The sequence below is a fragment of the Canis lupus genome, chromosome 26, assembly GCF_003254725.2.
Source record: "Canis lupus dingo isolate Sandy chromosome 26, ASM325472v2, whole genome shotgun sequence".
Classification (NCBI taxonomy): Eukaryota; Metazoa; Chordata; class Mammalia; order Carnivora; family Canidae; genus Canis; species Canis lupus.
In genome coordinates, this window is record NC_064268.1 from 26,066,653 (window position 1) to 26,087,490 (window position 20,838).

General features: G+C 43.0%; 1 gene segment (V, D, J or C); it reads left to right on the top strand.

Moving 5' to 3' along the window:
* The first annotated feature begins 15,636 nt into the window (after nucleotides 1-15,636).
* Nucleotides 15,637-16,153, top strand: LOC112676344 (probable non-functional immunoglobulin lambda variable 5-48). The segment is given in 2 exon segments: nucleotides 15,637-15,682; nucleotides 15,801-16,153. Coding segments are annotated over 2 exon segments (399 nt in total).
* Nucleotides 16,154-20,838: the final 4,685 nt, after the last annotated feature.

The window sequence follows — 20,838 nt, forward strand, 5'->3', positions numbered from 1 at the left end:
TCTTGATTGTGTTTTTCTTTTTTTTTTTTGATTGTGTTTTTCTTTATAAAATGGTTCCACAGAGCACTTATTTTTCCCTTTTTTGAATATACTTAATGTTTAAGAGATGCTTCAGGTTTATAGCAAACTTGAGTGTGAGGTACACAGATTTCCCAAAGGTGGTAGCAAAATGATCTTGCCTTAGCACCAAAACCAGGGAGCTCTTCCCAATATCTTCTGAGATTCTACTCAATCTCAAATATGGATCCCAGCTGATTTTCAAGATCCAAAGATACATTGAGGAATTCAATATATTTTATAAATTGTGGCCATCATTCCAGTAATAAAACTGATCAATCCTGTAAGATATGCTCTGACAGAGGCACTGCTCACACTCTGCTCCACATCACTGGGGAAGCAGGGTGAACCCCTCTGCTTGTTCTGCCTCTGCTCTCATGAGGTCCTCACTGCCAGGAACAACAGCCAGCATTTGGGTGACAACTCCAGGCATGTATGTCCCATGACTGAGTCTATGCGGCACTGACATGTAGCTGTCACTTAGAAAATATCTACCAATTCCTAATAGGACATTATCAGCTTTTTCATCTCTACATGGCATTAATGGTTTTTCAGGAATCCTTCTAAAATGACAATACTAGGCATTATTAGGACTCTTACATGGCAGGGACATTTATACACTAAAATGATTCTATTGTGTTGATTATACTTAAGAAGTATTACACAGAAACCCCGTGGGAAATATCTGACTGATCCAAAATAAGATGATTTTGGTGAACATTTCAAAAAAGGAAAATTGATGAATTTGTGGGCATGTGGAATGTCCAATGAAGAATGAAAACCATGAACTAGTAATAGTGGAGCCATTGATGTGTGTGCAGGAGGTCACAAGAGTAAGGTGGGGATGATGCAGGCCAACTGGCAATTCCTCCAAATTAAGGTGAGTCTTTTTGAAGTGAGTGTTCTAAGAACTTTTAAGCACTTGTCCTATGCCAGCAACTTTGCACTTTGGCGTCCAAGATTTCCCTTACCAACAGCCAGGAAAACACATTATAGTTTATCCAAACTGATCTCAGTTTTATGAGAACTATGAACTCATCGATCTGTGGAGCGAATCCAACAGAAGACTTTTAGTACATTTATCAGCCATCTGCCCCATAGTAATTCCCTTATAGGACACATGACACTAGAGACACAGAGAAAAACAAAGGCTATTGCTGGGAGGAAATGGATCAATAACCAAGAATTACTTCATTTTTACCAAGAGTTACTAAGCCCAAGGAACAAACTGGTTCCACAATATATTCTCCTGCTAATCTAAATTTAGAAAGAGAGAAAAAAAGGCCTCTTGTCACACTTGCCTTCATCAGAATCAACAGACAGAAATTCTGGGGGGCTATAAACTTAAGAAATCTTAACTTCTGCTGACTTAACTTCATCTGATTATGTCAGATGTCCCAGGATCTCAGCTCTTGCCTCTGAGTCAAGCCACGTCCAGCAAGTTCGAGTGTCCTGCCCAGTATGCCACCTGTCAGGGAGGAAGAATTTCCTTGGCTCTTCATGGTTCTTCAGGCTGGAAGAAGAATCAAACTGACAAGGAACAGATGAACAGGACATTAACAAATTTAGTTTCATATTGATGAGGAATCCACACACATTTGAAATTCAAAAGACAGTCATACAACAGGAAGCTTATCTGATATCCTGAGCAAAGGACAAGGAAAGGGGTCTGGGGATACAATGGAAGGAAGTCCATCAGCAGGTATGTGAGAAGAGATGTATGGAAAACAGATGATGCCCTGTTATGCAGATATTTTTATTAGGTAAAGAGAGATCTCTGCTAATAGCTCTGTTCTTGATACAAACAGGTAGTAGAGGGGAATAGAAAAGCTTTTGCTGGGTTGCTGGAGTAGTGAACACTTTTATCTCAAAATAATTTCCAAGGCAAAGGAGACCATCTTGGGGTGGGCTGTTCTTAACCCTATCTCATCAATTTGATGATGAGGATGATTTCATGTGTCTCTACATCTCTCAAAATGTATCAAGTTAAAACATTTAAAAATGTGCAGTTGATTCTAAGTTGCTTACAACTCAGTAAATCTACCATAAATAGCTTCCAATCTCTTCAATAAAAGTGTCTTTCTTACCATCTTTCCATGAAAACTCTCACTTTCCAGCTGTTTTTCTCATGTGAATATGGAACTTTTTTCCAGAAGCAACTACATACTGGGTCACAAATCAGGACTCAATTGATACAAAAGATTGGGATTGTCCCCTGCATATTTTGAGACCATAATACTTTGAAACTTGAACTCAATCACAAGAAGAAATTTGGAAGAATTTGGTTAAAGACCATCCTGATAAAAGATGAAAGATCAACCAAGAAATTAGAGAAGAATTCAAAAGATTCATGGAAACTAATGAGAATTAAGATACAACCATTCAAAAAGATTTTTAAAAAGGATACAACGATTCAAAATCTTTGGGATAGAGTAAAAGCAGTCCTAATAGGAAAATGCATTGCAATACAAGCATCCCTAAAATAAAACTGGAAAAAACTCAAATACATAAGCTAACATTGCACCTAAAGGAACTGGAGAAAGAGCAGCAAATAAACCCTACACCCAGTAGAATAAGAGGTCTAATAAAGATCCGAGCAGAACTTAATGAAATCGAGACCAGACGAACTGTAGAACAGGTCAACAAAACCAGGATTTGGCTCTTTGAAAGAATTAATAAGATCCATAAACCATTAGCCAGCCTTATTAAAAAGAAGAGAGAGAAGACTCAAATTAATAAAATCATGAGTGAGAAAGGAGAGATCACTACCAACACCAAGGAAATACAAACGATTTTAAAAACATATTATGAGCAACTATATGCCAATAAATTAGGCAATCTAGAAGAAATGGACGCATTCCTGGAAAACAACAAACTACCAAAACTGGAGCAGGAAGAAATAGAAAACCTGAACAGGCCAATAACCAGGGAGAAAATTGAAGCAGTCATCAAAAACTTCCCAAGACACAAAACTCCAGGGCCAGATGGCTTCCCAGGGGAATTTTATCAAACGTTTAAAGAAGAAACCATACCTGTTCTACTAAAGCTGTATGGAAAGATAGGAAGAGATGAAATACTTCCAAACTCGTTCTATGAGGCCAGCATCACCCTAATTCCAAAACCAGACAAATACCCCACTAAAAAGGAGAATTATACACCAATATACCTGAGGGACATGGATGAAAAATTTCTCAACAAGATACTAGCCAATAAGATCCAACCGTACATTAAGAAGATTATTCACCATGATCAAGTGGGATTTCTCCCCGGGATGCAAGGCTGGTTCAACACTCTAAAAACAATCAATGTTCATGTCTTTTGCCCATTTCATGATTGGATTGTTTGTTTCTTTGGTGTTGAGTTTAATAAGTTCTTTATAGATCTTGGAAACTAGCCCTTTATCTGATATGTCATTTGCAAATATCTTCTCCCATTCTGTAGGTTGTCTTTGAGTTTTGTTGACTGTATCCTTTGCTGTGCAAAAGCTTCTTATCTTGATTAAGTCCCCCAAAGATACAGATGCAGTGAAACGCCGGGACACCTGCACCCCGATGTTTATAGCAGCAATGGCCACGATAGCCAAACTGTGGAAGGAGCCTCGGTGTCCAACGAAAGATGAATGGATAAAGAAGATGTGGTTTATGTATACAATGGAATATTACTCAGCTATTAGAAATGACAAATACCCACCATTTGCTTCAACGTGGATGGAACTGGAGGGTATTATGCTGAGTGAAGTAAGCCAGTCGGAGAAGGACAAACATTATATGTTCTCATTCCTTTGGGGAATATAAATAATAGTGAAAGGGAATATAAGGGAAGGGGGAAGAAATGTGTGGGAAATATCAGAAAGGGAGACAGAACGTAAAGACTGCTAACTCTGGGAAACGAACTAGGGGTGTTGGAAGGGGAGGAGGGCGGGGGGTGGGAGTGAATGGGTGACGGGCACTGGGGGTTATTCTGTATGTTAGTAAATTGAACACCAATAAAAAAATAAATAAATAAATAAAATAAAAACAATCAATGTGATAGATCATATCAACAAGGGAAAAAACAAGATCCTCTAAATAGATGCAGAGAAAGCATGTGGCAAAATACAGCATCCATTCCTGATCCAAACTCTTCAGAGTGTAGAGATAGAGGAAATATTCCTCAGCATCTTAAAAGCCGTCTATGAAAAGCCTACAGAAAATAACATTCTAAATGGGAAAACACTGGGAGCCTTTCCCCTAAGATCAGGAACAAGACAGGGATGTACACTCTCACCACTGCTATTCAACATAGTACTAGAAGTCCTAGACTCAGCAATCAGACAACAAAAAGAAATAAAAGGCACTTAAATTGGCAAAGAAGTCAAACTCTCCCTCTTTGCAGATGACATGATACTGACCATAGAAAACACAAAAGACTCCACCCCAAGATTGCTAGAACTCATATAGTAATTTGGCAGTGTGGCAGGGTAGAAAATCAATCCCCAGAAATTAATGACATTTCTATTCACTAAGAATGAGACTGAAGAAAGAAGTTAAAGAGTCAATCCCATTTAAAATTGCACCCAAAAGCATAACATACCTAGGAATAAACCCAACCAAAGAGGTAAAGGATCAAAAAAAAAAAAAAGAGGTAAAGGATCTATACCCTAAAAACTATAGAACGCTTCTGAAAGAAATTGAGGAAGACACAAAGAGATGGAAAGATACTCCTTGCTCATGGATTGGAAGAATTAATATTGTGAAAATGTCAATATTACCCAGGGCAAATTACACGTTTAATGCAATCACTATCAAAATACCATGGACTTTCTTCAGAGAGTCGGAATAAATCACCTTAAGACTTGTGTGGAAGCAGAAAAGACCCCGAATAGCCACAGGAATATTAAAAAGGAAAATAAGAATTGGGGGCATCTCAATGCCAGATTTCAGGTGGTACTACAAAACTGTGATCAATAAGACAGTGTGGTACTGGCACAAAAACAGACACATAGATCAATGGAACAGAATAGAGAGCCCAGAAATGGGCCTTTAACTCTAGGTCAACTAATATTTGACAAAGGAGGAAAGACTATCCACTGGAAAAAGGACAGTCTCTTCAATAAAAGGTTTTGGAAAGTTGGACAGCCACATGCAGAAGAATGAAACTAGACCATTCTTTTACATCATGCACAAAGATAAACTCAAAATGGATGAAAGGTCTAAATATGAGACAGGAATCCATCAAAATCCTAGAGGAGAACACAGGCAACACCATTTTTGAACTTGGCCACAGTAACTTCTTGCAAGATACATCCATGAAGGCAAGGGAAACACAAGCAAAAATGAACTATTGGGACTTCATCAAGATAAGAAGCTTTTGCATAGCAAAGGGTACAGTCAACAAAACTAAAAGACAACCTACAGAATGGGAGAAGATATTTTCAAATGACATATCAGATAAAGGGCTAGTATCCAAGATCTATAAAGAACTTATTAAACTCAAGAGGAAAGAAACAAACAATCCAGTCATGAAATGTGCAAAAGAATTTTACAGAAGTTTCATAGTGCAAGACATAGACATGGCCAACATGCACATGAGAAAATGCTCCACATACCTGCCATCAGGGAAATACAAATCAAAACCAAAATGCGATACCACCTCACACCAGTAAGAATGGGGAAAATTAACAAGAGAGGAAACCACAAATGTTGGAGAGGATGTGGAGAAAAGGGAACCCTCTTGCACTGTTGGTGGGAATGTGAACTGGTGCAGCCACTCTGGAAAACTGTGTGGAGTTTCCTCAAAGAGTTAAAATAGATTGCCCTATGACCCAGCAATTGTACTGCTGGGGATTTACCCGAAAGATACAGATGCAGTGAAATGGCAGGACCCCTGCACCCTGATGTATATAGCAGCAACGTCCACAATAGCCAAACTGTGGAAGGAGCCTTGGTGTCCATCGAAAGATGAATGGACAAAGAAGATGTGGTCTATTTATAAAAAGGAATATTCCTCAGCCATTAGAAACAACAAATACCTGCCATTTGCTTTGACGTGGATGGAAGTGGAGGGTATCAGGCTGAGTGAAATAAGTCAATCAGAGAATGACAAATATTATATGGTGTCATTCATTTGGGAATATAAGAAATAGTGAAAGGGATTATAGGAAAAGGAGAGAAAATCAGTGGGAAATATCAGAGAGGATGACAGAGCAGGAGAGACTCCTAACTCTGAGAAAACAAGGAGTAGTGGAAGGGGAGGTGGACAGGTTGTTGGGGTGACTGGGTGAGGGACACTGAAGGGGCAATTGAAGAGATGAGCACTGGATGTTATACTATACATCGACAAATTGAAATCCAACAAAAAAATTAAAAAAAGAGAAGTGGCATCATTGTTAGGAGAGATGATAGATAGATAGATAGATAGATAGATAGATAGATAGATAGATGATAGATAGATAGATGATAGATAGATCGATAGATAGATAGATAGATAGATAGATGATAGATAGATGATAGATAGATGATGATAGATAGATAGATAGATAGATAGATAGATAAATAGATAGATAGATAGATAGATAGATAGATAGATAGATAGATAGATAGATAGAGGGCAGCCTGCCCGGGTGGCTCAGTGGTTTAGTGCAGCCTTGGGCCCAGGGCCTGATCCTGGAGACCCGGGATTGAGTCTCATGTCGGGTTCCCTGCATGGAGCCTGCTTCTCCCTCTGCCTGTCTCTCTCTCAAATAAATAAATAAATAAATAAATAAATAAATAAATAAATTATTTTTTAAAAAAAGATGATGATAGATAGATAGATAGATGATAGATAGATAGATAGATAGATAGATAGATAGATAGATAGATGATACTGTCACCAGAAGAAGCCAGATAACACTCCCTGGTTTCTTCTGAAATTCAAACTAGAGTCATATACACTTATACACTCCAGGGATCCTTGATCACCTGTTTTTTTCTGGATCAGAAGATGCTTTGGTTAATTCAAGTGTTGAGGTATCACTGACCTCCAGCAGGAGGACACATACAAGGTGACTATTGCTGTTAGATATGCCAAGATAGTGCTAAAGCTTTTGGAGTGTTCTGGACCCATGGAGAATTGAGACAAAATCTCTTTTTCCACTCTCTTGGCCTGGGGACATCACCTTTGATGTTACTCAGGGGCTGACTTCTATTGTAAGATCTCTAAAGACCCTTACTTTTCCTGGAAACAGATGATTTGACAGTGTTGTATCTTTTCCTTTTGTTAAATTTTTGACTTGATAAACTATTCTCCCCATGTTCATGTTTTCAAAGGTAGACTCTCAGAGATAGAAATTACTCAGTGGAGATGTCAGAGGACCAACATTGTTGATTCCACCTCTTGCTCTAGGAATTGATAACAGATGCTTCTCATGTAAGTGCTTCAATCTGGGCTTCAGGTTATAAAGACAATATTCAGAAATAAATGACATTCAGTAGAGAAAAAACAAACCACCAACATTTATATATATATATATATACTTAATCTCATTTGAAACATATATTCACAAAAACTCTGAGAATCATGGTCCACCAAACACCTGGCTCCCATGCCTACATAAGCTACACAGAATTTAACCATCACAGCCCCAACCCTTTCCTCAGGATGTGGAATTGGGTAAGAGATATGAGGCAGGTGTGTCCTAGTTGGGGCTTTAAGGCTCAAAATTTCAGATTGTACCAACCACAACCTGGACTCCCCTCATCCTCCTGGACCTTACTCACCAACCAGATAAATGGTTCTTGAGCTCTGGCAGGGGTTCCACCCCAGTCCTGCCCCAGTCCATGTAATGTGGACCCTGCCCCTTGCTCACAGATCTCTTCATGTCACCCAACTGATCCAGCCTCCATCAGGGACTGGGATCCCAAGACAAAAAGCCACCCTTTACTGCCTGGAAGGAGCAACAGCAATGGACAGAATGGTGTGACTTTGACACATCAGTGTTGGGATATTTCCTCCAACCCTGGGCTTGTTGGCACAACCATGCACTCTGGGATCCAGGTTCTCTTTCTGTCTGTGCCTCACACTGCCTCAACAGCTCTTGTTATCACCTGAGACTCAAGCCAGACATCCCTGGCCCACAAATCCCTTGGAATCCAGGGCTCTCAAAGCCCCAGGCCTGGGGATATGAGATCCCACCTTCTTAGGCTCCCATAGTGAATAATCTCTAATCTGCAGTACTAACAAATTTGACTTATCATTCTGACTACTAAATCTTCAGAGCGTTTCCTCATCTGGTCACATGAGGACATGATAAATGAATTGGTCACCCATGTCCTTATAGCCCCCCCCCCACCACATAGTATAGAGACATCCTGGCTTTCTTCTCAGTTTATGTTCAGATATAGTGGCTCCCAAACTCGATGAGTCTCTTTACTGAACTTATCTCATCTAACCCTGCTGGGGGTCCTGGGCTTTGTACTCCGAATCCTCACATGACTTAGGCTTTGAACAAGGTGAGCAGGGACCCTAAATCTTCTCTCCGCCTATTTTTTCTATCTTGTAGCTTCCTGTTTCCACACTCTGAAGACATGTCCATCCACCATGTTGGGGCCAGACTTCAAGAACTATATCCTCTAGAGAAGAACAAGCAGCAACACAGAAACAAATAGTGTGTCCTGGCAAGAAAAGCACCCAGGAAGAAGCCCCAGAAATGTGGCCCTGGGAATTCTTGTCCTATAGCATCCCAGAAAGAACCTCTGGTTTCAGGTCTGTCAGGGAATGAATGCTTCCTGAGGGGATCCTGTCCTAAGATGAGGCTGACCACAGAGAGTAGATATGGAATGATCTTGACCCAGTGCTCCATACCCTGAAGGAATGAAGACTCAGCCCTCCTCCATCCAACTACTGCCAGCCTCTCACTCTGTCCATTGCCTGCCTGTGGCTAACATCACATCCAGGGTGACCCTACTCTTATCTGGGGCACCACCATTTCAATGATCTGTGGCTCTGAACATGGCTGGACTGTTTCTAAAACATGTTTATGGATCCAACTGTCTAGAAATTCCATATATTGGCAAAAGATAAATAATTCACATTTAGCTTCTACTACTACTGATACATGGAGAAAGAAAATATAGGTAGGTATTTTCTTTAAATATGAACACATTTTATGACCCTCTAACACAAGAAAATTTGACACATATAGCAGAAACCATAAACCTAACAACATTGAGTCAATACATAAAATAGAGAAATATATTACACTTTTCACAGTTCAATGTGAGGCCTACCAAAGCCATTATTGATACTATTGCTATTACTATCATGATTATTTTACCAATTACTCAATCAAAAGTAATTCCTATCAAAACCATAAATGTACAAACTGCCTTTTAATTGTACCTGCATGTTCTCGTTAGCATTATTGGAATTGAATCAAATTTATATAAAATAGCACTCCAGTTTATGTGCAAGGTGGCTCAATTGTGACTAATACATAATTTTTGTCACTCAATCCCTGTCAGACCTTCTGCAGTTGTTTTTTCCTGCCTTCATAGAACATCCCAAATAGTTACCTCTTGTGCTCTGAGTTTAATGCCACACACAACCTCAGGTAGCGGGGTTCCTGTAGACTTGGGGCCTTGTTCTGGGAGGACCAATCTTAAAAGGCAATCACTGCCCACAGTGTTTGGAGAACTGTCGATTCAATGAGGAGGAAAAAGTGACAGATGACAAGGATTTTCCTAACAGATGAAGCTAAAATTGAGGCCCCATTAGCTGAGTTCTGGAGATATCTCCTGATGACCTGGATACTTCTCCCTTTCACCCTCTTCAGTCACTGGACAAGGGGTCCTTTTGGCAAATGAAAGGATGTGAGGGGCACCTTTTAACACTTCTCCTTCTGTTATTCAGCACAAGTGGTCGGGCATCTCATTTTTTCTACTCCCTTCTTTCCCTGCTTCCATGGTCTGGCCCCTACATTACAAAACTTAGATGGCTATGAATGAAAGTAGAATACATCTATGTGTGTGTGTTCTCTCTCGGTAGATGACAGATGGATAGATATATAGATAGATAAATAAGATAGATAGATTAGATAGATAGATATAGATATATACACAAGGAGAGAGGAAATGCATCTGTGTATATACATTCATATATGTTTGTATAGCTTTGGGATGCCTGGGTGGCTCAGCAGTTAAGCATCTGCCTTTGACTCAGGTCAGGATCCCCCGGGATCAAGTCTTACAACGGGCTCCCTGTGAGGAGCCTGCTTCTCCCTCTGCCTGTGTCTCTGCCTCTCTCTCTGTTTCTCTCATAATAAATAAATAAATAAATAAATAAATAAATAAATAATAAATAAATAAATAAAATATTTTTTAAAAAGAAATGTTTGTATAGCTTTGTTATAAATTGATATATGTGTGATATATGTGATATATGTGTATATAGGTGTATATATTATATTATAATGCAGTATATATATATATATATATATATATATATATATATATATACACATACATACATACATATACAGGGATCAAACATCTTCACTCATACAAGGTCAAAGCCAGAAGACATCATGAGAAGTAATAACAAATATGCTAGAAAAATCCTCTAAAATTTTACATAGCATGTGGACTAAACTTATTTCTGGTCCTAGAAAATCCATGTACACAACCCTACATTAACAGTATGGCATGGGAAAAATTAAGGGAGATGTTCTCTACTTTGTGCTACTCCCTGCATTTTCCTGGGCACCTGGATCCCTGGGCTCCTCATTTAGTCCTCATTCCATTACAGGAGTGGTTGGGAGGGGAGGAAGGGGTATCCTTTCATGGTACACAGTTTCTGTTTGGGATGATGCAAAAGTTCAGACAGGTGGTAGCGGTAAACATTTGAATGTGCCTAATGCCATGCAGCTGAACACTAAGCAATGATTCAAATGATCCATTTTAGGTTATGTCTATTTTGTTACAACTACAGAATTACTTATCCAAACTCCAGAACTATATAAACAAGTTATACTGCAAAAAATGTCCTCCCCATCTTTATATATTTTATCATATTTTAACATAACCTTATCATTAACAATTTATGCTAATTCCTGGTGTTATTGAACATATTTGTGTCCTGCTCACATTTAATGCCAAGACCTCTCATCCCAAATGTGAGTATATTTAGAAATAGATTTCAAGGAGGTAATTTAATTAAGGGTCCATGAGTTCAAGAATAGGATCTGGCTCCCATAAGGTGTTGATCATATGAGAAGTAATAGGACAGTATGGTGTGTGCACAGGGAGAAAAGACCATGGGAGGAAAAAGTGGGGAGCTGACCATCTGCAACCCAAGGAGAGGTGACTTGGGAGAAACTAAACATGCTGCCACCATGACCTTGGGTTTCCAGCCTCCAGAGCTCTGAGAAAACACATTTCTCTTGTTTCAGCCACTCATTCTGCGTAATTTTCTTATGGCAGCTGCCAGACTACAATACTGTCCTACTGTGATGATGATGATGGTGATTACTATTATTATTATTACTATTATTTTCAAGCATAATGGCAGACAGAATGACATTCTTACACCATTTGTCAGAATGCTGTCACCCGCACTGACTATGATATTTTAGTTCAGTTCATGTGTTTTCCCTTCCCTCTGAATCCCGGATCTGTTCACAACTTGCCCTCACCTACCACAGCCAACTTTCCTGACTGCCATGATTCCAAACCAAAGCCATGGGATTCCCCACATTGGAAACTGAGACCCACAGCTCTGAAGAGGCCACGGATGTTTCCAGAAAGCAGGACCAGGCTCTGGCTTCAGTGCAGGAGTCCTCACAACCTGAGGTGACATGTTTCTGACCCCCAGGGAACTGTGTGGGCTCAGGAGGGTCAATAACCTGAGGGGTGCTGGCAATGTCAATGACCCCGCAGACCTCTGTGGGGCAGGACCCTGCTCAGATCTGTCAGGTGTGTCATCTGACAACATCTGTGACAAGTCGTGTTTGTTGCCCTTGCTGGAGAGCACAGGGACATCGAGTAGGAACCACAGTCCTGCTTTACAGTGTCTAAAGTCATGCCTGACACCTGTGGGATCCACATCAGTGCCTGTCTTGAGAGACACAGTCCTGGGGGTCTGCTCTGTGACCCCCAGGGGTCACAGAAGTGTCTCCTCCTCCAGAGGTGGGCACATTCCAAATGAATAGTTAGTTGTAGGGAGTGATTCCTGGGAAGGACTGAGGGTTCATGGGGCAGAACTGGTATGTCTGTTTCCCTTCTCACCCCAGTGCCAAGGATGGTACTGGCCCAAGGGAAGTACATTGTTGGTGTCTGCTGAGTGAAAGCTGAAGGACTCTGCCATGGAAAATGAGAACTTGGATAGGGCTTGGGGTAGGCTCCAGGGTAGTAGAATCAGGGGGTGCATTCTATGGAGGGACAAGAAGGGCAGGAGTCCTGTGGGGACACCTAAGAAATATGAAGTGGAACCAGAGGAATTTCAAGGAGTTGCATGTGAGTTACATAAACAGGCTTTGGTGCAGGAACCGGGGAGTCCATATCTGTGTGTGAGAAGTAGGGTCTATGTGCAGCCATGAGGGCGAAGCATATGCTGTGAATCTGAGAGAACTGACTTCTCAGTCTGTGCCTTCATCTTTGTCAAATACCAAACTTGGAGGGAGTAGATTAGACGTGCATGAATGTGCAAGCCCAGTTCAACACTATGTTGAGGGAATGAGACCTGGGATCTCAGCCTTGGTTTGGGACCTGAAGGACCAAGTGCTTCTGTATGGCCTGGGCCCTTGTATCTCTCCTCCACGTCATCACAGTTCATGTAAGGAGAGTGGTCCCTGTCTCCCCAGAGACCAGCACCTACCTCCCAGGCCATATCACTGCCCCTTCCCCTCCAGCAGTTTATCACCTGCCTCCAAATGGAGCCATAATCAGAAATTCCTAGTAAGGATTTATTTTTTTTTTTTTTTTTTTTTTTTTTTTTTTTTTTTTTTTTTTTTTTTTTTTATGATAGGCACACAGCGAGAGAGAGAGAGGCAGAGACACAGGCAGAGGGAGAAACAGGCTCCATGCACCAGGAGCCCGATGTGGGATTCGATCCCGGGTCTCCAGGATCGCGCCCTGGGCCAAAGGCAGGCGCCAAACCGCTGCGCCACCCAGGGATCCCCCCTAGTAAGGATTTAAAATGGGAAAACTATGGACAGAACACAGGAGGATCTCTGCATGGCCATGTGCCAAGGAATGCCATCCAAATGATGTGTCCACACCATGCCCCATGAATTTGACCAGAACACTCAAGGGATCCCCAGCCCCCTCTTGTCTGTGGGTGGTGGCTTCTGCTGGTCTTTCCTGCTCCTATAGTCTGCTTCAAGGTTAGAGCCTTGAGATAGTGATGTGGTGTTTATGTGATGTATACAGGCCTCAACCCAGTGAAATCCTCTTCATAAGCTCATGATTTATTGGCCATTTATGAGCATCCTTTTGTTGTGCTGCTGCCCAAGAGAAGCCTCATATGTAAGTCCCCTTTGTTTATGAAAACAACCACCTACTAACCTAGATAGAGTGGCCTGACTCTTTGGTTCCTCCCTGCCCTGTGAGAACAGGGGCCAGTTTCAGCTCATACCTCAGAAGCTCCCTAGAGTGTTGGAAACTAACAGCAGGTGAGCAGAGCTGAGTACCTGCACCCAGGCACCTGGAATGGAGCAAGGAGGTGTGAAGGCCAAGGGCAGGCTGTGGACCGAGAGAGCATGGAGAAGTTCAGAGTTGAGGTGATGGGGTCTCAGCAGTCATCAGTTGGCTCCATATTCCCAGGTTGATCACTGGCCTGGTAGCATCAGCCACATGGACTCATTTCTCTGTAACTGTCTTCACTGTGTGTCTAACACTTGATATTTTCCCCCACTTGTTTATGTGTATTACTTACCTACAAAGCTCAACAGCCAGCCTGACACCAAAGAGAAATTCAACACTGGTTTTGTTGAATGAATATATGAATTCACCTCAACACAAATTCCGTGAAAAGGAGTAGATCTGAGGCAAATGTAACGATTTCTGCTTGGGTACCTTGTTATTTTTGGAGGTCTGAGTTGATTGGAGAGGAGATGTGAGCTAAGAACCAGATATTGGGACAAGAGAAATTCTTAGGGCAGCCCTGGTGGTGCAGCGGTTTAGCACCGCCTGCAGCCCAGGGTGTGATCCTGAAGACGCTGGATCGAGTCCCACATCAGGCTCTCTGTATGATACCTGCTTCTCCCTGTAACTCTGCCTCTCTCTCTCTGTCTCTATAAATAAATAAATAAAATCTTAAAAAAAAAGAAAGTCTTAGAATTTCCTTGGGAAAGGTGACAGTATCATGGGCTGGATTCCATGGGTTCACGTGAGGGATGAAGAATAGGACATGATTAGCTTCCAGCTACTGGATGAAAAATCCAGAGGGAGCAGCTGGAACATAGACAACTAACGGAGTACAGAAGACAATTCCCTTGAGCAAATGAACATCTGCTAACGTTTCACTACTCAGTTTCAGTACAACTGTCATTTGTTTATATAAGGCTGAATTTTGTAAAACCCATCTTAAGGTTAAGAAATACTAATATGTACCTCTTCAAGCAAACTTCTTTGAAAAGATCCCATAGTGGCTAATCTATTGTAGAATGATGGAGCAAGACTTCCGTTTTGACACATGGTAAGGTCCTTCACGTGGAGAAGGAGAAGATGGAAGCAGTAAATAAATGTCTGAGAATGGAGTCTCTCATCGAACTGTATTTTTTTCACAGTTTAACATGCTGTGAACACAGCAACTGCAAATGACATGCGTGATGCTTCTGTCATGATACCGATTAGTGCAACCATTTATTTTGCAACAAAATGAAGGATTGAAACACAATGCAATTTATGTGACAGTAGGTTAAACTCTTATTTTAATGTGTAATAGTTTAAAAACTTACAATGAATGTGTAATCTATGTTACATTCCAATGAAGTGATATGATGTTTACTGTATTTTCTCTGGGATTTAAGTAATTTAAGCTGACATTGATGAACATTCTTGCATCTCCCAAAGATGGGGACACTTTCCTGGAATGAGATACCAAAGTAATTGGGCACTTGTACTGGAATCATTGTATTTAGAAATTATGCAGAATTATGTAAATAGACAGGGACATGTTGAGATACAGAAACCAGCTGTGATCTCAGGTTTTAGGGCTACATGTCCTGCAACCAGCAGGGGCAACGTAGGACTGACCTGTGGTCCCTAGTCAATGGCTTAGGGAGGACCATTAATTCAAAGGAGCTCAAGCCTGAGGGCTGACCCTTGTGCTTCCTGCTGGGACTCAGCAACTATGTCCTCTCTGGTCCAGCAGAGTCCCCTGAGCAGGGACCTGTGTATGGTCTCAGCAGGTGCTTCCTCCCAGGCCTCCCCAGGGTGAAGGATGCTTTCATTCTCCTCAGTGTGTAGTGTGAGCTGAGCTCCAGCACCAGAACTCAGACGGGCCTGAGCAGTCACACGATGGAGCCTTTTTGCATGGGCAGCCCCTCCTGTGGCAGAGGGTGGAGGAGAAAAGAGGGCCTGGGGCAGCCCAGCTCACAGTGGGACCAGAGGCAATGTGACCATGGCATGGATTCCAGTATTCCTCTTGCTCGTCTTTCACTGCACAGGTAGATAAAAAACTCTGGGGACACAGGAAAGCCCTCCAATCTGTGTAGGAGCACTGCTACTATTTTGGAGGAAAATTACTTTTTCTTCCCCATCACCCATGAGTGTCTGTGTTTGCAGGTTCCCTGTCCCAGCTTGTGGTGACCCAGCCGCCCTCCCTCTCTGCATCCCTGGGATCATCCGCCAGACTCACCTGCACCCTGAGCAGTGGCTTCAGTGTTGGCAGTTATTCTGTAACTTGGTTCCAGCAGAAGCCAGGGAGCCCTCTCTGGTACCTCCTGTACTACCACTCAGACTCAGATAAGCACCAGGGCTCCAGGGTCCCCAGCCGCTTCTCTGGATCCAAGGACACCTCGGCCAATGCAGGGCTCCTGCTCATCTCTGGGCTGCAGCCTGAGGATGAGGCTGACTACTACTGTGCCTCCGCTCATGGCAGTGGGAGCAACTACCATTACTCACAGTGTCTCAGATGATGAGTAAGTGAGACAAAATCTCCTGGTCCACACGCCTTGTCTCCGATTTTTCATTTTTCAGTGAGACACTAATTTTTAAACACATTTGGGGGGCACTGTTCTGCAGAATGACCTGCCATTAAACTAAGGAATAAGAGACACTCATGTTTGAATGGTAAGTGAGGCAGCATATAACATCCCAGGAAGACAGGACAGAGGAGGTATCAAAGCCCAACTGCACATCCCCTTGGGGTCTGGCCAAGATAAGCAAGGATAAATTGGCTAGAACCCTAGTAACAGACACAGTCTCCTCTCTGAACCAGCTACACATGAGCTTGGACCAGATCCTGAAGACTCTCCGTGACAACACACCCACCTCTCTCTCCTCTTCTCCCATCTACTCCCCTGTCCCTCAAGCTTTGGTCTCCCTCTAACACTACAGGTCTTATCTCTAACTCCATGTCAGTATTTCAGAGGAAGCCAGAAATGATCTTGCTGTAGTTTCCAGGCGCCATGGTCCATCTCTGGGGGTAGAATGACCAGAAAGTAGAGCTGTAAGCAACCTCTCATATTCTCCTCCTGTTTCTGTCACTCAATAAGACCTGGACTTCTGATTCAGGGACATGTTAAGGGGTCTGCTCTCTAACGATTTCTCATTGCCTAACCAATCCTCCCCCATGGAGAAGGTCTTTGAGAAACTGGGCTTAAAATCCAGAATCCAGGACCCTAGATATGGAAAAAGATCCCTGAGAGTGTGCAAAATCCACAAGAGTCCACTTGGCCTCATTTTTGGTCAAACACACAGAGAGACACACACAAACACAGGTCTCTCTTCTCTCTGGATGTATAGTTTCCTGGACTCAAGTTTCTGGACTTCTCTGTTTCTCCAGAAGTCAGTGTCAACCTGTGCTCACACAGCAGTCTACGTTACAATATCCAGGTTGCATAATCCCCATTAACTGGAAACCCCAGAGACATCAAGTGTGACTGGGGCCCATCCCCAGGGCAGCTAGGCTGTGCCCTAAGCAACTGTTTCCCTGTGATGAGGCTTATTCCAGGAATCCCAGGGTGGGTCTCTGTCCTCATGGGAAGCTCAGCCTCCAAACATCTCTGAGCTCCAATCATTGCCTGAGACTGATCAGTACCCTCATGTTTGGACCCCAGCCTCAGTGCTGCTCCCATGGAGCTCAAGGCCCATGAAGACATGGGACACACCCTCCCTGTGCTCTCAGAGCTGGGCTGTCACTGCCTCAGTCATGCCAGGCACACCTCTGGCCAGGCTGGACCTCTGCTGGAAAGTCTGTCTTTTGGGAAGACAAAGGGTGTATGATCTCAGGGACACTGTCCCTCTTATCTCCACCTCTCCATCACTCAGCTGTGGGGCATTAGACAGAACCTTCTGGATAGAGATGATCTTGGGTAACAGAAACTCATTCTAGTCATTGGTGACTGAATGAGCACTTCCTCTCTCCTGAATATGCTGTACACAAGGCAAAGGAACTTCAGATGTGTCCATCCCAGAGAAAAAAATCTGACCCCAAGTAGTTCCATCCTAAAATCTATTCCTGGTAATTCCATGAATGTGATGGCTATAAAGTTCATAGGAACAGGCCTTTCATCAGGTTCCACTGGGAAAGATGTGATGCTTTCCTACCTGCAGGGTAAGACCCATTAAAGAAAACTCATTAATTAAATAATATTAATATGAATATTAATGATAATAATAATAAATAAGATGTTTTTAGAAAAAGAGTGTAAACAACTATTCACTGAGAACAGAAAATTCTTTTCCATTGTTTTTCTCTCCATCCATTTAATGACAAATTCTACTTTATATTCTCCCTGAAATAAGCACAGATATCTGAAAAATATATGCATGATAGTACTTGCATCTTCATCTTGGCATTGATTTTAAATCCATCTTGCTGAGCTGAATTTTGTTTAATAACATGCATCAATTTTAAGTACACTGTAGGCTCAGTGATGACTAATACATACACTCTGTCACTGGCTCCCTGTCAGAGCATCTGCAACTGTCACAACTACCCTCCTAGATGTTCCAGCATTTGTCCCTCATGCTCTGAAGTTGGTAGCACACACAGCCTCACGTGGTAGGGCTCCTGCAGCCTTGTGTCTGTGTGCTGGGAGTACAGATCCTGGAGGGAATCACTGCCCACAGTGTGTGGGGAGAACTTCTGCTTCAGCAGTTGGGACTAGTGACAAATGAGAAAGATTTTTAGTCCGTGACTCGTTAGCCTCCAAAGTCACCTCAAAAGAATTGTTTTTGTCTCCTCAAAGCAACTGGAACTTCAGAGGAAGGAGAGCTCTGCAAACCAGGGAGGACTCATATTAATTGAAAGACCTAGCGGGATCCCTGGGTGGTGCAGCGGTTTGGCGCCTGCCTTTGGCCCACGGCGCGATCCTGGAGACCCGGGATCGAATCCCACATCGGGCTCCCGGTGCATGGAGCTTGCTTCTCCCTCTGCCTGTGTCTCTGCCTCTCTCTCTCTCTCTCTCTGTGTGACTATCATAAATAAATAAAAATTATAAAAAAATAAAAATAAAATAAAATAAAAAGAAAGACCCAGCATCCTACATAGAAAATACCATGTGTCCCTAGGGTTCTGGCACTGTGCTGGACTTGAACCTGATCTAAAGAGGAGTTTTTTATATAATTTTTTTAAGATTTTGGGATCCCTGCGTGGCGCAGTGGTTCGGCACCTGCCTTCGGCCCAGGGCGTGATCCTGGAGACCCGGGATCGAGTCCCACGTCCGGCTCCCGGTGCATGGAGCCTGCTTCTCCCTCTATTTCTCTGCCTCTCTCTCTCTCTCTCTATCATAAATAAATAAAAATTTAAAAAAATTTTAAGATTTTAATTATTTATTCATGAGACACACACACACACACAGAGGCAGAGACATAGGCAGAAGGAGAAGCAGGCTCAATGCAGGGAGCCCGATGTGGGACTTGATCTCAGGACTCCAGGATCATGCACTGAGCCAAAGGCAGATGCTTAACCATGGAAACACCCAGGAATCATTAAAGGAGTTTGTATAAGAGATCCCAACTCAGTCCTCATCCATGAAAACCAAAGAAGTCATGGGTAGACTCAAACTGAAGAGTCTCAGTAAAGCATAAACTCTGTCCTCAGGGGAATGGGAGGCCACATGAGGAGACACCGGCCAAGCCCCTAAAGAAAGGGACAGAGATCAAGCAGTGGAGTGACAGTAGTCATGCCTGATGGGGTCTAGTCACCATTTCACACAATGGTATGTCTGGATATGACACCAGGGGTAAGATCATGGCCATTTCCTGAACACTGAGGAGTGATAAGAGCTGGGACCTGCCACCTGCCACCACTGTGTCCTCTTCTCAGGATTCAGCTGTGATCTCTGGATCTCCATCACTTTGTCTAACACAGCTCCTCCCCTTGCCCATCCCCCAGTCATCCTCAGTCAGAGGGACCTTACCCAGGGCCAGGGAGTGTCAGGGAGCTGAGGTCTCATTTGCATGGATGGCCCCTACCTCTCTCAGAGGATGAAGAAGGGAAGGGAGAGATGAGGGGAGGCTTTGCTCAGCTGTGAGACCACAGAAGACAAGATCAGGGATGACCTCCACCGTGGCCTGGTTCCCTCTCCTCCTCACTGCACAGGTGACTGGATATGGGGACAGGGGAAGGGGCCCTGAGAGGTCGTGTGAGTCCCTGCTTCCTCCTCTTGTCTCCAGACCCCAGCATCACCCTCTCTGTGTCTCTGCCCCTTGCACGGTCCTGGGCCCAGTCTGTGCTGACTCAGCTGCCCTCAGTGTCTGGGGCCCTGGGCCAGAGGGTCACCATCTCCTGCTCTGGAAGCAGCTCTAAACTTGGGGCTTATGCTCTGAACTAGAACCAACAATTCCCAGGAACAGATCCCAATTTCCTCATCTATGATGATAGTAATTGATCTTTCTGGATGCCTGATTAATTCTGTGGCTCCACATCCAGCAGTTCAGGCTCCCTGACCATCACTGGGCTCTGGGATGAGGACAAGGCTGATTATTACTGCCAGTGCCATTACCATAGCCTCCGTGCTCACACATCCTCCAGGCTTGTGGGGATGTGAGACAAAATGTGCTGTCATGGGGTGCCTGAGTGGCTCAGTCGGTTGGACGTCCAACTGTTAGTTTCTAAAGGGAATGTCCTTTGTCACAGCTTCCTACAGACCTGTGTCCTATGCTTGCAGAAGTGATTCCTAGGTGTAAGTCCCTAAGTTAAGAACTATGTGGATGACAGTAGTGCACAGATGTGATGACACTGACAGCCAAAGAGGCTAGCCCAGCATCACTCACTGAGACTCCCCCCAGGGCCCTTTCCATGACCTCCTATTCCAAGAGAGCATATCCATCTCTCTTCAGTGCTGCAGGAGTTCAGATGGAAGGGGATCCATGGTCACCGGTGTCCCATATGAGAGGAAAGAATGTGAAATCCAGAACAAAAGGGGACATTTGTTCATCTGGACCTATCACTACTCTGGATGTGATCATGATCCTCATGTTGTACAACATACATATACATATTATTTCTTAGTCATACCTCATTATATCTGTAAGATACAATTCTTGGAAATTTATTTTAAAACCTATATTTTTATGGGCTCAGTTGGTGAAGCGTCTGCCTGCCTTCAGTTCAGGTCATGATCTCAGGGTCCTGGAATAGACCCCAATCGGG